This window comes from Musa acuminata, chromosome BXJ1-4, assembly GCF_036884655.1.
Source record: "Musa acuminata AAA Group cultivar baxijiao chromosome BXJ1-4, Cavendish_Baxijiao_AAA, whole genome shotgun sequence".
Lineage (NCBI taxonomy): Eukaryota > Viridiplantae > Streptophyta > Magnoliopsida > Zingiberales > Musaceae > Musa > Musa acuminata.
In genome coordinates this window covers 29485272-29506103 of record NC_088330.1, presented here as the reverse complement: position 1 = coordinate 29506103, position 20832 = coordinate 29485272, and the positions used below count along the sequence as shown (strand labels likewise).

The following is a 20832-nucleotide window of genomic DNA, read 5'->3' as shown; positions in this document are numbered from 1 at the left end:
ATATCTCTTCGTGGTCTATCCTTGGCTATGAAATATTGTTCTTCCTCTGGATCATCTTCGTTAGTAGACTCGGGAACATCTACTGGAATTCTTTGAGTAGAAGAGTTCGACTGAAAAGAATCAGAACTACCAATCTCAAGCTCCACCTGCTTCTGCGCACTATCATTTGTACAACTAGTAGATTCCTCTTTGGAAGATAATATAGATAATTCATCAAAAGTAACATCTCTACTGATTATAATTTTTTGGGATTTGGGATCAGAACACCATAATCTGTATCCTTTCACCCCAGAAGCATACCCAAGGAAAATATACTTTTTAGCTCGAGGCTCTAATTTTTCTTCATTTACATGCATGTATACTGGACACCCAAAAATTTTTAAATCAGAGTAATCGACAGGAATACCTAACCAAACTTCCTCTAAAGTTTTAAAATTAAGTTCTGCAGAAGGAGTGCGGTTGACAACGTAACAGGTCATATTAATCGCCTCTGCCCAAAAGACCTTTGTCAACCCTACATTTGAGATCATACACCTTGCTCTCTCCAAGAGTATTCTGTTCATATGTTCGATCACACCATTTTACTAAGGCATCATCCTAATAGTGCGATGCCGAACAATTCCTTCATTTTTGCAGAATTCATCAAAGTCACCTTCACAAAATTTCATGTCATTATCTGTTCGAAGTCGCTTAATCTGTTTACATGTTTGCTTCTCAATCAAGGCCTTTCATTATTTAAAGGTTAGAAAAACATCATTTTTATGATTCAGAAAATAAATCCAAACTTTTCTAGAATAATCGTCAATGAAAGTCAACACATACCTGACACCACCCTTAGACTGAACATAAGCTGGACCCCAAAGGTCTGAATGAATATAATCAAGAGTACCTTTCATTTTATGAACTGCCAGAGAATTGAAGCTGACTCTTTTCTGCTGTCCAAAAATGCAGTGTTCACAGAAATCTGGTGGTCCAGTACTCTGTCCACAAAGAAAACCTCTTTTGCTCAATATGCTCAAACTTTTTTCGCTCATATGATCTAAACGCATATGCCATAATTTGGTGATGTCAGAATCAGATAATGATGATGATAAGACTGCAACCGAGCCTGTGATAGTAGTTTCCTGCAAAATATACAAGCTACCAGACCTACAAGCTTTCATAACAAGGGCACTTCTAGAAACTTTCATAACTCCACCTTCAGTTGCGTATTTACACCCAAGAGCCTCTAGGGTGCCTAAAGAGATGATATTCTTTTTTAAATCAAAAACATGTCTAACATTTGTGAGCGTCCTCATGATACCATCATGCATTTTAATTCGGATTGTGCCTCTACTAACAATATCACACGGGCATTATTGCCCATCAAAATAATTTTATCATTACAAGATTCATATGTGGAAAACAAATCTCTATTAGGACACATGTGATAAGAACAATTTAAATCTAAAATCCATTCATTTTTAGACCTCATCCTGTCATCAGGAGCAAAGAAAATATTTCCAACATTCTCATCAATTACTACACTAGCTTTAGCGGACTCAATAGTTTTTTCCTTTTGCTTTAATTTATTTTCCAATTTAAAGCAATCAGCCTTAATGTACCTCATTTGATGACAATATCTACACTCCAAATTTCTATGTTTGGATTTAGATCTAAATTTAGATCTACTACTATCAAATTTCCTTTTATCCATTCTACCCTTGACAACCAGACCCTCAGCTTGATTCCCTCTACTTTCCCTAGTGATATCCCAGTCTATCTGCTCCTTAGATTTTAGTGCAGATTTAATTTCCTAATATGAAATTATTATTTTTCCATAAATCATAGTATCACGGAAATACTTAAAGGATTGGGGAAGAGAACACAAAAGTAATAGGGCCTTATCTTCGTCATCAATTTTCGCATCTATATTCTCTAAATTCATAACTAAGAAATTAAATTTATCAAGATGTGAGAGTATAGATATACCTTCAGTCATCCGAAGCATATACAAACTCTGCTTCAAGTAGAGACGATCCTCGATTGACCTCTTCATATGCAAGGTTTTAAGTTTGTCCTATATGCTCTTAGCCATAGTCTCCGTAGCTACCTCTCGTAAAATCTCGTCAGAGAGATTTAGAATAATGCTTGATCAGGCTTTCTTATCCATACTCCCAAGATCTTCCTTTGACGTATCATCTGGAATGTTCTCAGCTCCCTATAGTGCCAAATCAACTTCGTCTTGAACCAAAATGGCCTCTATCTTGAGCTGCTACATGCTGAAGTTGACATTTCTATCGAATTTCTCGACAACGATCTTTGTTATTGTCATCATTGCTAAAAGATCCCGAAACCAGGCTCTGATACCAGTTTGTTAAAGATGGCCCCAAGAAATTTACCAAAAGGTAATTTGACAACCCAATAAAGATAATAAAACAGAAAAATAAAAGAGACAAGAACATCGGATTTACGTGGTTCGGTCACTTGACCTACGTCCACGGATGGAGGAGGAGTAAAACACTACTATAAAAAGGACAATTACAAATGACTTAGAAAAATGTTTCTAGGCCATAAAACACATGAAACTACTAAACAAAAAAAGTAAGTAAACAATTAGGTTTTCTTATGGTGCATTTGGCTTCAAAGCCCAGGCCCTTATTTGTAGTTGCAATAGGAGATAACAAGCTTAATTTTCCTGATGTAGAACTATATGAGACTTGCCAAACTAACATAAACTTTATTCAAAACTTACTAATGCACGTAAATATCAATTTCTAGTTATTACTAATGCCTTGCTCGTTTGCTTCTTAGCTTGTTGAATATGGTGCACATAACCACTTGTGCCCTTGCTTGTTGAAGAGAGTAAAAAGAGATTGTTCCTACTCCTACTCTACCTAACCTAACCTAACCTAACTGCTTACGGCAAACTCCACTCTACTGATTGACAATGTGCTGAAGAACGAAGTAAGGCAAAGGGTGAACTTACTATCGTCCTTGTTTGTTTGAATCTTTCTCGCATATAATACAATGGAGTAAACAACCATCATTGCTTCTTCGCTTAGTTACAGAATAGTTTATACTAGCCAGATGCGCACTGCTAGATGCTTCTCTTCTGATAAGCGGTGGTTCACCTTTCCTTTCCTTTCCTTTCCCTTTTGAGCTTTCAACCCTTTCCATTCCTTTTGCACCCCTAAAACAATAAGCTAGTTTTCAACCCTCTCCTTTCGCACCCCTGAGATAATAAGCTAACTTTCTCCCCTCACAATCCAGTACTTGACTTCTTACCCTTGCTTCTTCTTTCGCACACGAATGCTCTATAGGGCGAATGGTGAACTCGCTAATAAGGGCTTGCGCAACGACGAACTCAGGCGAATCTGGAACCTGCTTGTTAACTTGTTCTCTCAACTCGAAAGAAATCATTTAATGCTATTAATATAAGCACAGTAAAAACACTTCACTGCTTACTCCTGACAAGAACTCAGTTAAGCAGCCCACAATTCCAACCAATAAGTTAATGCATCATTGCTTGTTTACTTTTCTCTCGTTCATGCTTATTGAGTTTACTTGTTCGTGGTTCTGTAAGCATAAAAATATATAATATGCTAAGTTAAATGTGGAAACAATCTTTTATGTTATGATTGAAATCAAATACCTAGATATGATTTAATGATGCATACATTTTGATGTCATCTGTTTGATCTGGCACCGTCTTTAATTCAAGATCATTATCAATCTGCAAAGAGGAAAACTAGATCATTTCTTCACTCTTCCTATCCTTTCACAGGACCACCTAGATTGATGGTTTAGGGAAAGAGTTGAGGGAAAACTATAATCCCTTAACTATGTTCACTGTGAGACGTGCACATGTTCAGTCCCTAGAGGTCCTGTCTATTTATAGGCGAAAGTAGAAGATCTAGGATAAAATATTAGGAGATTTCTTCCCATCAATGTTATCTCCTAAAGAATTCTACTTTAAGTGGACTTCTATTTTATTAGCTAAAATATTTCATCAGAATCTAATTAGTTATATTATATATATCTTATCCAATTATAAAGGGCCACAAAATCTAACATTCTCCCACTTAGCTCATTAATTAATAAGATATAAAAAAGATATTCAAAATCAAAATAAACAAAATAAAATTTGTTTGAAAATAATTTTACCTAATTGGATTCCAAAGAATTTTGAAAAAGTATTTTATACATGACCATGAATTTTAAAATAAGCCAATAAGTCTAATAAATACAATAATACTATATTAAGTCCAACCATCAATGCGAGTTATAGCGGTCGTATTTCATCAATATCATATTTCCTTCTATGTACCACAACATTGTTAGTTTTTCCTAATATAGTCTATAATGACTTCTGTAATTTGTCTTATCAAGACAATCCTGTTATTACATTCAACCATAATATGCATAAACATAAATATAAACAGGATAGCAGAAATAAATAACTTTAATTAAGCAAAAAGAATGTCAATAGCATCCATATAAACATGCATCACCATATCTTTTATGACTTGCTCAAAAGCCCAATTCTAAGAATATGTTCTTTATACTGTAAGACTTTTGTCAATGGATCAACAATCATCATAGTGGTGCTCAGGTTATCAATTAACACTTGTTTCTGAATTTTTTCTCTAACCACCAAGTACTTTATCTCAATGTACTTGGAACCACTAGAGTACTTATTATTCTTAGAGAAGAAAATTGTTGCGATGTTATCACAAAATATCTTCAGTGGTCTGGTAATTGATTCGATCATACCAAGTGCTGAGATGAAATTTCACAATCATAAAGCTTGATTTGTGACCTCAAAGCATGCCACAAATTCAGCTTCTATTGTTGATGATGTAATAAGCGATTGCTTTACACTTTTCCAAGAAATTACCCCACTAGCTAACATGAATACAAATCTTAAAGTGGACTTCTTGCTGTCGAGGCAATTTGCAAAATCAGCATCTGAATATCCTATTATTTCAAGCTAATTTGATCTCTTATATATGAGCATATAATCTTTCGTCCCTTGCAGATATCTCATTACTTTCTTTATAGCTTTCCAATGTTTCATTCCTAAGTTGCTTTGGTATCTTCCTATATTGCAACTGCAAAACTAATATATGGTATTGTACAGGTTTAAGCATATAATAGACTTCCAACTGCGCACCTATAAAGAATATTCTTCATTTGATTCTTTTCTAAGTCATTTTTCGGGCACTGGTTTTGACTGAATTTTTTATCTCTAATAATAGGTATATCATTGGCTGAGTAAAGGTACATATTAAATCTCTCCAAGATACGATTAATATATCTTTTCTGAGACAATCCTAATAATTTTTCAGATCTATCTCTGAATATCTCAATGAGAATAACATAAGTTGCCTCATTCATATCAACCATCTTAAAGTTCTTGTTGAGAAATATCTTGGTTTCATGCAATAAATCAAGATCACTACTAGCAAGTAAAATATCATCCACATATATGACCAATATAATAAACTTGCTCTCACTTACCTTCAGATATATATACTAATCAACAATATTATGAAACTTTATATACCATTGTCTAGAAGCTTATTTAAGGTCATAAATGAATTTCTTAAGTTTACAAGCCTAATCTTCTTTTTCCTTTTCTATGAATCCTTTAAGTTGTTCCATGTATATTTTCTCATCCAGATCCCCATTCAGAAATGTTGTTTTCACATCCATCTGATGTAACTTAAGATCATAATGAGTTATTAATGACATGATGATTCTCATTGAGTCCTTTCTAGAAATTGGAGAAAAAGTCTCATTATAGTCGATGTCTTCTTTCTAAGAAAAACCTTTGGTCATAAGTCTGGCTTTATATCGTTCGATATTGCCCGTTGAGTCATATTTTGTCTTAAAGACCCATTTACAATTGACTCTTTTACAATTATTAGGTAATTCAACGAGTTCCCAAATACCATTCTGGACCGTTGATTTTAACTCTTCTTTCATTGCATCATACTATTTTTTAGAATTGTTACTTTCTATGACTTTATGAAAACGATAAGGGATCTCTTTTTATTCTTATATCATAATCTGATTCCTGTAGATATACCACATAATCATAAGAAATAGTATGTTTCCTTTTCCTTTGAGATATTCTTAAATCTGTCAATTGTGATTATTCTACAAGATCATCAATGGCGACATCAATATCATGTGAGAGTTCTTTGATGTTATTTTATTGTTCACCCTCATTGATTTGAGGAATAATAATTTCTTAAATAAGAAATGATATGGGAGAATTAACATGATTCTTCTCAATATCAAAATTGATCCTTTGAGATTTTTCATTCTCACTTATTTCACCATTTTCTAGGAATTTTACATTACCAGATTCTACTATCCTCGTACTATGATTAAGGCAATAAAATATGTATCTCTTGAATTTTTCTGGATAACCAATAAAATATCCTGAAATAGTTCTTGGATTCAATTTCTTTTCATATGGATTGAATACTTTTATCACTGTAGGATATTCCCAAATATGTAAATGTCTCAGACTAGGCTTTCTACCGGTCCATAACTCAAATGGAGTTGATGGAACTGACTTACTAGGAACTCTGTTTAAGATGTACATAGCTGTCCTAAGAGCTTCTCCCTATATTATCTCATGTACAGAGGAATAACTCATCATGCTCCTAACTATATCCATAAGAGTATGATTTTGCCTTTCAGTAATACCATTCTACTGTGGTACACCTGGTAATGCATATTGAGCACAAATATCCTATTATTCTAGAAATCTAGCAAAAGGACCAATATTCTGACCAGATCCATCATATCTGTTATAAAATTCACCACCCCTATCAGATCTGATAATTTTAACTTTTCTATCTAATTATCTTTCGACCTCATTTATGTACACTTTAAGAGTATCAATGGTTTGAGACTTTTCATGTATTAGATAAACATAACAATATCTGGACATGTCATCTATAAACGTGATGAAATACTATTCTCCACTAAAATAAGGAATATGGAGTGGTCTGTAGATATCAGTATGAATAATCTCAAGGAATGCTTTAATTCTTATGTCATTTTTCTTTATATGTTTAGTTTGCTTTCCCTTAATGCAATCAATACAAACATCAAAATCAGTAAAATCTAAATGTTTCAAAATATTATCCTTCACTAATCTTTCAATTATTTCCTTGGAAATATGCCCCAATTGTCTATGCCACAATATAGAAGATCTTTCATTATTGAAACTAGGTTTTAATCTAACACTTGATTGCAAGGTTATTAATATTTTTGTAAACTCAAGATCTAAATTAATTCTGTACAAATCATCATACAGAATTCCAAAACCAACTTTTATTGAATCATAAAATATACTGAGTTTACCACTACCAAAAGAAAGATAATATCCTAACTCATCAATTCTAGATAAAGAAACTAAATTTTTAGAAATAGTAGAAACATAACCTGTGTTAACAAGATCCATTAGATGACCCGTCTCTAAGCGTAAACGATAAGTTCCCACTAATATCACTTTCACTTTAAGATGATTTCTCATAATGATGAACCTCTCATGTTCTTTTGGTTTCTAGATTGAAAGAAATCCCTACATGTTATTGGTAACATGAGTTGAAGTACTAGAATCAATCCATCAAGTATTAGAAGGAACTTCTGATTCGAAACATACAAAGGTCAAGTTAATACCTTTCTTTTCGAACCAAGTCTTGCGTTTAATGTAATCCTTCTTCACTTGTCCTCTCTTGTCACAAAAGAAGCACTTTACAGTAAAAACTTTCTTTTCATTAGTCTGTTTAATATTTCCAGACCCGGTAAATTTCTTTGATTGATGATGCTTCTATTTTCTTTTTTTTGTTACCAACTCCTTGAGTAGCAGTCATGACATTATATGAACTTTCCTACTTTAATCTCAATTCTTCCTGAACCCACATGCTGTGTATTGTAGTGAATCTTGAATGGGCCAAACTGAGAAGGAAGGGAATTGAGAATAAACTACACGAGGAAAGACTCATCAACATTTATGCCTAATGTTTTAAGTTTTGTAGCTTTGTCAGCCATATTGAGGATGTGATCCTGAATTTCTCGAGTGCCATCATACTGAGCCATAGTTAGTTCTTTTATTAATGTACCAGCCAATAACTTATCAGCAGATTTAAATCTGTCTTCAATAACCTTTAAATATTCCTATGCCCTAGTTGTAGTCGGTAATGAAGTCTTTATATTATTTGCAATTGTTATTCTTGTGGACATTAAACTAAACCTATTAGATCTTTCCCAAGCCTTCATTTCATTAACTTGTTATATAGTACTTTCATTAGTCAAGTCTGCAGGCTTTTCAATAAATAATGCTAAATCAAGATCTAATACACCTAGTGTAAATTTCACATGCTCTAACCATTCTGAATAATTTGATCTAGAGAGTACATAGACACTAGAAGCATATGAATGTATGGACGAAAGTACCACTGTATAAAATAACATTAATGCTTTGAGTTTATCAAAAATTGATAAACTATTGATATCATCTATATTACATGTTTGGATGAAATATTGACATATCTAGTGTTCACTCAAGAACATTTATGGAAGACTGAAACTATCCTTGTAGAATAGTATTGTTATCTTTGTGTATACAACCATAAACTGCAAGGATATCCAAAACAATATCATCCTACCCATCACATAATTATTTAAAGTAGATTCTCCTTTAGGATTATCTAAATCTCCTAATTATGTGTGTCATTATAAATATTATTTTCTTAATGTCATTTAGGACTAATTTTTTAAATTATTTTATAAATCATTGATTTAGGTGGTGGTTCCAAGACCAATACAATAATATAAAATATAATTTAAAATGTCCTATAAATTATAAAACTTTTATTATAATTCACATCACAAAAGCTTATCATCCCAAGCCACTTTGGCAACTACAAGTCAGATAAAACTTAGGGAGATGAATTATAAATAATATTCATCAAATTTTTTTAATTTATGCTAAGCAATTCAATAATATAATAACAACTATAATAATTATTAAACATTAATAAAATAATAATTATAATTATTATTAAATATTAATGTTAAGTAGTTCAATAATAAAATAATAATAATTATTATTATTAAATATTAATTAGTAAAATAAAACTTATATGATAATCATGATAACATATAAATCATGCTTTTATGTGAAAGTTAAATATTATTTCATAATTTCAAATATATACATGTGAATAACCAAATGAATATCCAAGAATAATAATTGGATTTTATTTACCACATGTATAATCGATAATTTATATGAGAAAACTATAAAACTAAACCATAATTTATATTTTTTTAATCAAAAATTAATTCCAATCAAATAGTCAAAATATAATCATGATTAAATTCAATCATATTTATAATGAATCATATTTATCAATTTTACAATTAAGAATATAAATTGAAATTCTTAATTTCATAAGGGTAAAACTATAAATATGCTGTCAGAACGTAAATTGAAATTAATAAATATGTAAAGGGCAGAACTATAATTTGATAAAACTCTAGCCTCGAGGGCAAAATCATAAATATGACAAAAACCCCTAATCTACCAGTGTTGCCTGCGCGTGCGGCGCTGTCACTACCCGCGCGCGACCGCTACGGCCGTTCCTGCTTGCGTTGTCGCTTCCTCGTGTGGCGTTGCCGCTGCCGCCACGACGCTACCGTCGCGGGGCTGCCATTGCCTATGCGTGCGGTCGCTACGGTGATTCCTGCCCGCGTGCAACAAAATCGCTGGCTGTACGCAATCGAAGCAATCAAGGAGGATCATTCATGCATCGAAACCAAAATAATAGATTTAATATATTTGATCTCAAGAACCTAAGCTCCGATATCAATTGTAAGAATAAAAATCTGTAATATATTAAGTTAAATACGGAAACAATCTTTTATGCTAGGATTGAAATCAAATACTTAGATCTAGTTTAACGATGCGTACCTTATTAAATCATTTCTCCTCTTTTCCTATCCTTTCCTTTCAAAGGACCACCTTTGATGGTAGAGTTGAGGAAAAACTGTAATCCCTCAACTATGTTCGCTGTGAGACGTGCATACGTTCAGTCCCTAGAGGTCCTATCTATTTATAGGCGAGAGTAAAACGTCTAGGATAAGATATTAGGAGATTTCCTCTCTAAGGTTATCAAATCATACTTTAAGTGGACTTCTATTCTATTGACTAAAATATTTCATCAGAATCCAATTAGTTATATTATATATATCTTATCTATTTATAAAGGACCATAAAATCTAACAAGTTCATCATATATCAATGCTCCTTGAAGAGAGAGTTAATCATATATATATCAATTGGTAACCTCGTATCCTGCAACTCAACTCCAAAGAAGTAATTGTGAATCTAGCGTGACATCAATAATTCAAGTAATAAAACTGTAATGAAATCAAATATTTAATTTAAAAATTAATTTTTATTTCCCTACTTATCATTTAGGAAATATTAATCTTATTTTCTTGTTTGTTATTGTGAATTAGGAAACGACTATTAAGTATTCTAAATAGGATGATATTATATTTATTAATATATTAAATAAAAATAATTTATATTAAATAAATATAAAAATTAGAAAAAAAAATTTTAGTGGAGGCTTACCGCCTCGTATGAGGGATTTAGAGAAAGGAACGAGAAGTTACATTCTATTGAGGAGAGATATATTTTTCTATCTTTCTTGAAAAATAAATTTTTTATTTTGATTCTTTAAATATTAAAAATTTTATTATTCGAAAATATTTATCAATCTTTTAAATATCAAAATTTTTATTGTTACATTAAAATCTATCAACTAAAGTTTTTATAATATTATTGAACCCCTATTTAAGGTTTTTATTTTTGGATTTAAACATGCTAAAGTTTTACATATTTTATGTTTTAAATATATGATATTTCTTGGTATTACAACTTATTTTTTAATCTTATCTGGATTAAATTTTTTTTGTTAGATTAAAATATATTATCTAAAATTATCGATATTCTTTGATATAAAATTTAAAATATGTTATTTCGAATGATTTAAAATTTATTTGACTAGATTAGATTAAAATTATGTATGTATTGAAAGTATGATTTCTAATTCTTATTGAATTTAGAATGTTATTTTCTTGTATTAAAGCTTATCTCCTAACCTTATTTAAAAATATGTTGTTATGTTTTTTTTCTTTATATATAATTGTTAGTGAATATATATTGTTAGAATGAAATTGGATAAAAATTGAGTTGAAATAGCTCACAGGTCAAGCCTAACTCATAGGTCAAGCCATAACCCATTGGTTAGGCCCACTTAGTAGACCAAACTTAGCCCGTAGACTAACTCAGCCCAGCCATCATGGGCAATCACGTGTGATGCACATGACCAGTCCACAGGCCAAGCCAGCTTGGTGTGATACATGCATAGTCATGTAGTATATATGACTAGTGTATAGGCTGCCCCAGCTTAGTCTAATATTATTGTTGGATTTGAGTTCAAACATTTGATTGAATTAAATCAAACTTGATTAGTCTAGATCGATTCAGATTTTGAATTGATTAACTTATTCAAGTTAGCATAGTTATGTAGTATATATGACTAGTATATAGGTTGCCCCAGCTTAGTCTAATATTATTGTTGGATTTGAGTTGATTGAATTAAATCAAACTTGATTAGTCTAGATCGATTCAAGATGATTTTGAATTGATTAACTTATTCAAGTTAGTTTTACCTAATTTGAACCTAATCTAGTCCAAATTAGTCTTAGATGGTTTCATACTAGTTAAATGAGGATTAGAGATCGGTTCAACTAGGTTTTAATTAATTCGTTTAATGTGATTGATTGAACTAGGGTTCAAGTTAATTGAGGGCTGATTAGTAGTCTTTGATATGAATGATATTTAAAAAAGATATTTTTGATGTGTTAATTTATCTTGATATAGATATGACCAGTATGAGATAATATTATTACCTTACCCATGACAGACAGGATAATTTCCTTCAGGGATTAGCGGGCCATAAGATATGGAGACTGAATGGTTCCTTCATCTATTATTAGGAGGAACTTTATCTCCATGGTGAGGAACGTCACTCCATCTGCTGTTGGGAAAATATAAACTCATCTCATATGATAAAGCTTTTCTATCTACTATTGAGAGAGTACTCCTTCGAGTATTTAATATATGCTAATGGGATAATTGATTTTTGATCATGTATTTATTTTGAGTTGATTTTTGAGATTCCTACTCAATATTGAATTTTTTTATTTTTGATTTTCAGAGCAACCTCTCACTAACATTAAATGAGATTCTAATGAAAATCGAATATTTCTTTAATGTTAGGTAGAGCCACTTAGATAATTTTTCGAGTTAATATCACTATATTTACTTTTTCAACTTATGATTATATGAATAAATAAGTTATAATAAATGTTTATGAATGTGTGGAAAGATCTGATTAAAAAAAAAAATCAGAACAAAACACTCCAGCTCGTGATTAGTTGGAAATATAACATGCAAAATACACCCAGCTCGTGAAATGCAAGCAACGACTTCGATTGAGACGGCACAAAATTTGTGAAGAAACAATGCAAGCAACGACTTCGGCACACAATTTGTGGAGTAGGGGGAATAGGCATTGGCTATACGGAGGAATATCCATAGAAATCATGTGTTCGACCTGCTCGGTCGGAATTGGATTCAGTTTCTAATAACAAAAAGGAAAGGAAGAGGAATGTAACTGAAGAAATCTAATTCGCTGTCATGAAGAAATCTAATAAGCTATATTAACTCGTTGTGGCGTCCTTGTGAAACCTTCACGGTCGGAAATGTACCTTTTGGACAGGCGGGGATGATGGATAGTCTGTCTCTCTGTGCCAGGGAAAGAGAACAGCTATTTCCCGTCTTTCGTTGGCCGTCTGTTTCTTCTTCAATCCTACTGGTCGGTCGGTTGCTTGGTTGGTTGTTCTCACCAATCTGATATGGTGTCCTCAGAACCTGGTTGACCATTTAGCCAAAATCTTCTCCAAATGAAGAACCAAGTTACACAATCCATTCTCTGCCCCGGCAGTTCATTACTCGATTTGCCTTCTCTCATTCTATCCAGATAAAACAGTGTAAATATTAATTAATGAATGCAGGAGATACATTTATTCATGTTTTCATCAAAACAACAATATATATATATATATACATGTTTATGTATATGTATCAATGTCCAAATGATACATGTTTCATGCTACTCACATCCTCCAAGTCACTCTTCTGAGAAGAATTAAACACCAACCAGTCACTTATTTCAAAGGCAACCCGCCCCCGCCCCCCACCTCCCCCTCAAAAACAAAAAAAATCGCACAGCATTCAGCTAACATGGAATGAAAGAAATCAAACTCAAAAGACCTTTATGGTCTCAAAGCACACCAAGAAGTGTTCAACCCCCAATAAAAGTCATGTAAGAAACCACCATGGCCTTCCACTGCCACTGCAAAACCTTGTTGTAGGTACAGCCAGTCGATTCCCGACGTATAAATAAGGGAGCTGTGAAGGCTCAAACAGATGAGTCTTTGCTAATCCTTGATATGAAGAAGCAAAAGCAGCACTCAGTTATGCGCCGGATGAAATCAAGAGGATACAAACCCAATCAACTGATAGCAACCACGCGGAACTAGGAGAAAATCCAAGACCAGATTTTGTATAACAAGGCAAGAACAAGCATTGCTAACAGTTGATCCACTAAGGAGATCGTCTTTGCTCCACAAGCAGGTTCATGAGACAAAACCAGAGGAGAGCACATGTATTCGATGGAGAATGAAGGACTCGAATCACCTGTCGGCTGAAATAGTATCTCCCCTGAGGCACTATTTAGTTCTCCATTGCACCATTCCTGAATCACAGGAGAAAGCTACTCAGTAGACAATTTCTGCCTAAATCATCATACTTCTCATGGTCGCTGCTAGATGGGCAACAACCCTGTTTTGACCATGACTATTCTGGTGAGAGATTAAATCGACGATCACAAGCGAAATTACCTGAAGTGGTTTACCGAAAGTAACTAGTATGTCGCCGGCCGGCATCCCAAAAATAGCAGAGCCCTCTGACCGACGGATGCAAAAGTCTTCATCGTATCCAGAAATGTGGAGACTCAAAGCATGAGAGTGAAGCGATTTTGGGTCGCTCAACTCCCTCATGTTGTTTCTGCTATGATGAGATTCATACTTTCTCAGACAGAGGACTGACTGAACCTTGCCAATTCTCTTGGAGGGTGTTTGACTCGCTACATGTTCAGAAAGAATCTTGGCAATGCACTCCCCAACGGTTTCCATCCTAGCAGCAACATTCTCCATTGTATCCCTGAAAACAACACCGCCGTGTGCCAATGAAATCTATCTTCCACTTCATGATAACAAAGAAATGGCTGCGAGAGTGTTTTTTGGAGTAAATAAATATGCTGTTTTTGTGGTTCTCTAAATCCTGTTGTAGCCTGACTAAATCTGCTAATATCTTTCGCTTGGCTTGCCCTGGACTGTGCGTTGTCCCCAGGGGCTTTTTCTTTCTACTCTTCTGTAAAACGAATTTGGCTGGGCGTCCACACCCTTTTCTTGGAACAAGCAAGAAGATAATGTTCCAAATTGCAGCTTACATAAGAACAAGAAGGTTACATTCCAACTTGATTTTTACAAAAGAGCAAAGTAGCAAAAAAAGGTTGGGGAAAGTTGCAAAGATTTCAGAGATATAATCTTGGGATGTCTACAAACACACTGAATCAGAGATGAAGCTTTGCAGATCACTCTTATAGTTAGCAAGCTCTCTTGCTTCTTCCTGTTTCTTCTGTACTCGTTCTCAATTATTTATTTTTCTTAGAGAATATATATTTTTTATTATCTTCCTTCTTTCCTTCTGTTTGTTTTACGTATTATTTGCTCATTTCAAACTTATTAAATAAATCCTAGTATTTTTTCCCTGGATAAGCTAACCAGAAATAAAGAAGAAAGAAATATATATCATTTTGCATTGAACAATGATCATGAACTGGGAACATGATTGACAATCCATTGAGCTGATCAAGTAATATGTGAAATCTCTATGCATCGGATTTATCAGTTCTGGTAGAAGCTAGAAGGCTAGGATCTATCAGTTCTGGTAGAAGCTAGAAGGCTAGGATCACTACAAGAATTAGTCTCAAAAGACGTCAAATGAAAACAAGATTAACATCAAAGTAAAAAAATAAAATATGAGAGAATAAGAGAGAAAAATAGGAACCGAGGGAGAGAGACCAAATAGGATGACTTGGAGAGGCCAACAGTATCCAAGAATGGAAGTAATTCAAGTCAATAAATTGGCTTTTTCTTAACATGACATTGTTGTATATCCTTGTAACCACAGGCACCAGACCAAGCCACTACGATCCATTTTGCCGATCACTAAAATGGTAAAAATCTGTCCAACGGCACTCGAGCCACAATGTCGAGAAAGACATGGATCTGGAATCCATATATCACGATCATATGATTCAGACATGAACAATCATCGCAAAAGCACTTTGCAAAAAGAAAGTGTAGAATTGATATGTGATAGGAAGCCTAGATATGTGACACATTACCTAATTCTCTTAGTTACCCTTTTTAATTGCATTAACAAGGCAGGAACCATGCACATTACGTCGTCAAATAAAGAGAATTATATAAATAGTTTATTTCAGAATCCTAATAGAACTCATAGGTATGACCATATGATCCAAGTCTTAACTTTTTATGTGGCTAGACCAACAGAAGGAGATGTACACAAATAGATCAGATATAGTTGCGTGAGTGTAATCATATACTATATCCAATAACTACAATCGTATCATAAATATTTCAAGCATTAATCATCTCGATCAATGGCAAAATATGACGATCATAACACAATGAAAGCTTTATAAAGATAGCATAATTGGTGTTAGAAAGAAAAAACACATGAAAGACATCAGAATTTTAAAGTTGCTCAAAAGACCCATCATAAAATTTAGGCTTTGCATAAATATTTCAAGCATTAATCATCTCGATCAATGGCAAAATATGACGATCATAACACAATGAACTAATTACAAAATACCTCATGTAATCAATCACCTTTATCTTGATTCTTATATTTTTATAAGTTACATTAAGATATCTATAATTACGAAAATAAAATATTTAATCCATTGTTATTTCTTTTTAACTTTGCATAGGGATCTCAATATTTCACTTTCATAAATATAAATATCCTAATATAACTTTTAAGAATATAGAAATTGAAACATTAAAAGTAACTAATTATAAGAAATAATCTATAATTAATCTGAAAATGATGATGATCAATCCATTTTAATCTATACTATGCTGGCCCTTTTTAGAAGAAAACAATTTTATTTGGTAAGCCAGGCACCAGTTTTATTAATTAATAAGCAGCAATATTGGATCAATGCGTGGATTTCGTTAGGTATTGCTTTGATGATCAATATATCGCACCTGAGGATCCGATAGGAATTGGGCCACATCCGCTGGAGGAGCCGCTCCGTCTCCGGGCTCCGCAACCGATACCAATAGAACTCCTCGCCGACACCATCCCTCCGCCCGAACCACCGCTGCCCCAGCTCCCCCTTATTTTTATCCGCCTCCGACGTCGCGAACAATGGGGCACCAGCCTCAATAGCCGCCCTGGCTTCCTCGACCAGCGACGTCTCCTCGCAGGCCACGCGAACCGCTCCCACTTCAGACGCAGCCGCGAGCACCCTCCGTATAACCGACTCATCGCCGGATACGAGCGATGTGAGGTCAACCTCCGGCGGGACCTTGAGCGGCGACCGTGACGGATAGTAGGATCCCGGGAGTGTGAGGTCGGGGACGCGGAGCGAGCCATCAAGGTATTCAGAAAGGACTTGATCGTCGACAGCGGCAGATCGCAGGCCCTTCCCGGTGGCGATCGGGGTCGGAGGCGGTGCGCGGAATCTATGGCTCCGCGCCCCCATCGGGTTCGTCGTGGTCGTTGCCATCGAACAGCCAAGCGATCTCCCAACGAACGTGAGAGAGAGAGAGGAATTCGAATTCCTCGGTCATAAGTAGAGTGGTCCACCAGGTGCAGCCGTCTGATTTCGAGATGGACGGTAGAGATATATATATATATATATATATATATATGGCCTTGAATCAGTTTCACTGTAGCAAGCCAAGGGTGAGATCTGATCGATGGCGATGCAGAGAATACATACTCTATTGACGGACAGGATGGTAAAGCAGGAGGCGATCAAAGTGGCGTCGTTGATCGTAATTCTGTAACAATGGAAAGAAGAGGCACTATTACTTTATAGAAAAATTGATACGGAAGACTTTAAAAAGGTGGTGGGTTGTCTCCCACGATGCACGTCTCGCTAAAAGAAAAGTAATGCTTCTGTCGTAGTTAGATATGGAAAGCACAACCACCACCCGTCAATAAGAAAATTGATTTCACATCTCCTTTTCTTTTTGTTTTTCGTTCTCTTGTGTGGACCTTAAAAATGTGGTCTTTTGTCCTCACAGACACATACATGTTTACGAGGTTGAACTCGTAAGCGTACGTACGTCCGAAGGTGAAACTGAAACAGAAATGTGATTATATCAAATAGTAGAGTATAATAAGACTGTATTGCATGTGTTTATATAAATACAAACATGCCACAATCTAACCTCATGCGCAGCCCTGATATGTCCCCAAAATTATGGTCTTCTCGTTTCGATTGACGATGATCCAACAGTACGATCCGACAATAATATCAATCCGAGCACTACAAGACCATATTGCATGTCTATAAACACAGACTCCACACAATCCAACCTTAGGTACAACCATGATTTATCCTCAAAATTATGGTCTTTTGGTGTCGATTTATGGCAATCCAACCATTCTCTCCAACAAAGACGGCTACCCAAAATCAAAACTTATATGTTTTTTTTTCCAAGAAAATTGCATATTCCCTCCTTAGGTATCTTCTCATCTCATCTGGGTCATGGACTTGCACGTTTAGGTCTTTAAAGTTTCAAAATTAAAACAACGTAATCCCTACTATCTAATCCATGTCTTTGACGGAAAAGTCTCGAACATGACATCATATATGAAAGTTATAGTTAAATGAAGGATAAAATAGTCATTTCAAACATTCACCAATGATACAAAGTGTTGAGATTTTATTTTAAAAATAAAAATAAAAAATAATTTTTTTTATTTATTTCCTTTAATTATTTAATGGTGTTCATTACTCTTTGTTGATTTATTTGATGTTTTTAATGATAATTATAGGCTATGATTACATATAGAAGTATCATTATTACCTTTAGCAGTTATAGATTCTACTCTTCCATATAAAGTGAATATATTGCTTGGTTTATAAGAAAAATACATCTCTTCTCATTTCTTATATTCTTCTGACTAAAAAACTTTTCTTCTAAATTTTTCTTAACATCTTTCTTAATTCTATTACTCATTTTTGAACTTTTGATACTACGTCAACCTCCATGTGGTTGTGTGCAAAGAAGAAATCTCGGTATTATCTTTGAAAAATAGACTTAACCATAAACCTACACAAAGGGGTGGAATCATTCCTAGCATCAAATACAATTTTGGATAATATCTAATTCTTTATTGTTTCTTATTTTATTAATTAAATCAGATTTAATTTTTATTATTAAGTTTTTATCCTAACCCAAAGAGATCAGGCATCAGACTAGAAAGATCGAGCATTGCGCCAAGAAGATTGAATGTTGTAGGAGTTCAACATGTCGATAGATCGGGCAATACGCCGAAGGAAAGGACGATGCGTTGGAAGTTCGGATGAAATGCCGGATGAACTAATAACATGCGGGACAACATAGGCTCCATGATTATTAAATTTTGATTGAAGTAGTTTAGAGTCTAATTGAGTTAGTTTCAGGTGTAATTATGTCAATTTAATTAAGAGCCCATTGGGCCTAAATCTAGGTTGAATTAGGCCAATTTAGTGACCTGAGGTTGAGCTAGACGGTGGCACCCTCAGCCCAAGTGATAGCACCACTAACCTAGGCAGTGGTACCACTTGTGAGTTGGAAAGTACGTATTATACTTTTTCGAGAAACTCGACGATAGTACTACTAGGGTCAGCGGTACCTGGTGTCAAGTGGTACAACCACCCAATCAAGTGGTGGTATCGCTAGAACACACTCTCTCAAGCTATGTCAGGCGATAGTACCACTGGAGCCCTAGTTCCCAAGCTTTGTCAGGCAATAGTATCGCCCAACACAAGCGATGGTACCGCTAGTACCCCAAAAATATGAGGATTTAAAATTTTGACTTTATTTTTAAAGCCATTTGGGACTTATAAAACTTCACTCATGTTTGCTTGACAAAGCATGGAAAGCTTATGATTTTAAAGTATTGTAAACTTTTGAAAAGTGTTGAGTCTCTTCCTCTTTAAATTTAAAAGTTATTCTCAAGGAGGTGTGAGGTCTTTCATCAAAAAGGGGTGTAAAAGTTCTCTCCTAAGCTTGTGAAAAAGAGAAATAGTTGTAATAAGGATAGTTAATCTTTGCTCATTAAAAATAAGATCGATAGTAAAAGCTAGTGGTCTCGAATGAAGAGGAATAGGGAATGAACATATGTCGGGATGATCAAACCACTATAAATCTGGTTTGCATTTTTCTCTATATTTTTTCCTTGCTATTACTAACTGATTTAGTTGCTCACTACTATTATCCACATTCCAAGTTAAATATATTTTTGATACATATTTTTTAATTAAAATTTTGGAATCGAAACTTTATTTCAATTAGTATCTTTACGATCCTAACAATCATAACTCCCCCAATTAGGTGATTTATATCATATTGAATCTTATTTTGAAGTTGGGGATTCTCAATAGCTTCTTTAGAGAATTATCTTATTAAACTTGGTTTATACCCTTTATATTTAATTCAGAAAACAACTATGATGTCTCATCGGTTGGTAGTAGACTTCTTCTTGATGATAATATCTTATTTAAGGGGATTCTCTTAGTCAGACACCTAAGTGTTCTAAAGATAATGTCTCCTTCAACTTTTTATATGAAATTGATGGCTCAAGCATCTTCAAATTCTTGATATTCACAACTGAGTATATCTATATATAGGATAGCAACTCAAGTTGGTATACATTGTCTCCATTCCATTTCAAGACTTTGAATAGTCTATATGAGATGGGCTTTAGCTTCTTTTCTTCTCATTTGAGTCTTTGGTGTAGCCAAACAAGATCTCCTTCGTAGAATTATTTTTTGACATAGTATCAATTGTGTTATTCTTTGTATTTCTATTGGCTTTACTAAAATTATTTCTCAACCTTTTCATGCACCTTACGGATATTCTCCAAAAAATTTTGGGCTTGTTTGTGTTATATTGCTTTTGTCGAAGGTAATTGATTTTGAATCGATCACAAACTATAGGTCAAAAGAACTTTGATATAAATAACTTAAGCATACCTCAAATAATGATTTATTGTAGAATTATATATTGCCTGGTTGAAAGCAAATTGAAGGTAGATTTCATCCCATGTCTTGAGAGTCAGAGAGTTATATTCTCAAAGGAGATGAACCATGGTATAGTTCACTATTGATAACAACTAATATTTTCTTTGATAATAGTTAAGATTTTTCCAACCACCCGAGGAAATATCATAGCTCTTTTGAGGAAATCCTCTTCCTAACGTATATAAATAGGGAGCATGATATCAAACATAAATAATATCTTCTTTATTTCATTTCTAACATGGTATCATTTCATTTCTCATATTCTCCTTCACCTCTATCTTTAGCT

General features: G+C 34.0%; 1 protein-coding gene across 1 annotated transcript; it reads right to left on the bottom strand.

Moving 5' to 3' along the window:
- Positions 1–13445: 13445 nt before the first annotated feature.
- LOC135651922 (uncharacterized) lies at positions 13446–17104 on the bottom strand. Its single transcript, XM_065172559.1, has 3 exons — positions 16510–17104; positions 14047–14368; positions 13446–13901 (listed from the first exon to the last, which is right to left on the bottom strand). The coding sequence occupies exons 1-3, from the start codon at positions 17031–17033 to the stop codon at positions 13683–13685; spliced, it is 1065 nt and encodes a 354-aa protein (XP_065028631.1). The 5' UTR covers positions 17034–17104; the 3' UTR covers positions 13446–13682.
- Positions 17105–20832: the final 3728 nt, after the last annotated feature.

What these genes read in the sequence shown, in the direction of transcription:
- LOC135651922 (XM_065172559.1), bottom strand. Translation starts at nt 17,033, where the DNA reads ATGGCAACGACCACGACGAACCCGATGGGGGCGCGGAGCCATAGATTC. An exon ending in AATTCCTATCGGATCCTCAG is followed by an intron (nt 14,369 to 16,509) that starts GTGCGATATATT and finishes TGTTGTTTTCAG; the next exon opens with GGATACAATGGAGAATGTTG. An exon ending in CTTTCGGTAAACCACTTCAG is followed by an intron (nt 13,902 to 14,046) that starts GTAATTTCGCTT and finishes CCTGTGATTCAG; the next exon opens with GAATGGTGCAATGGAGAACT.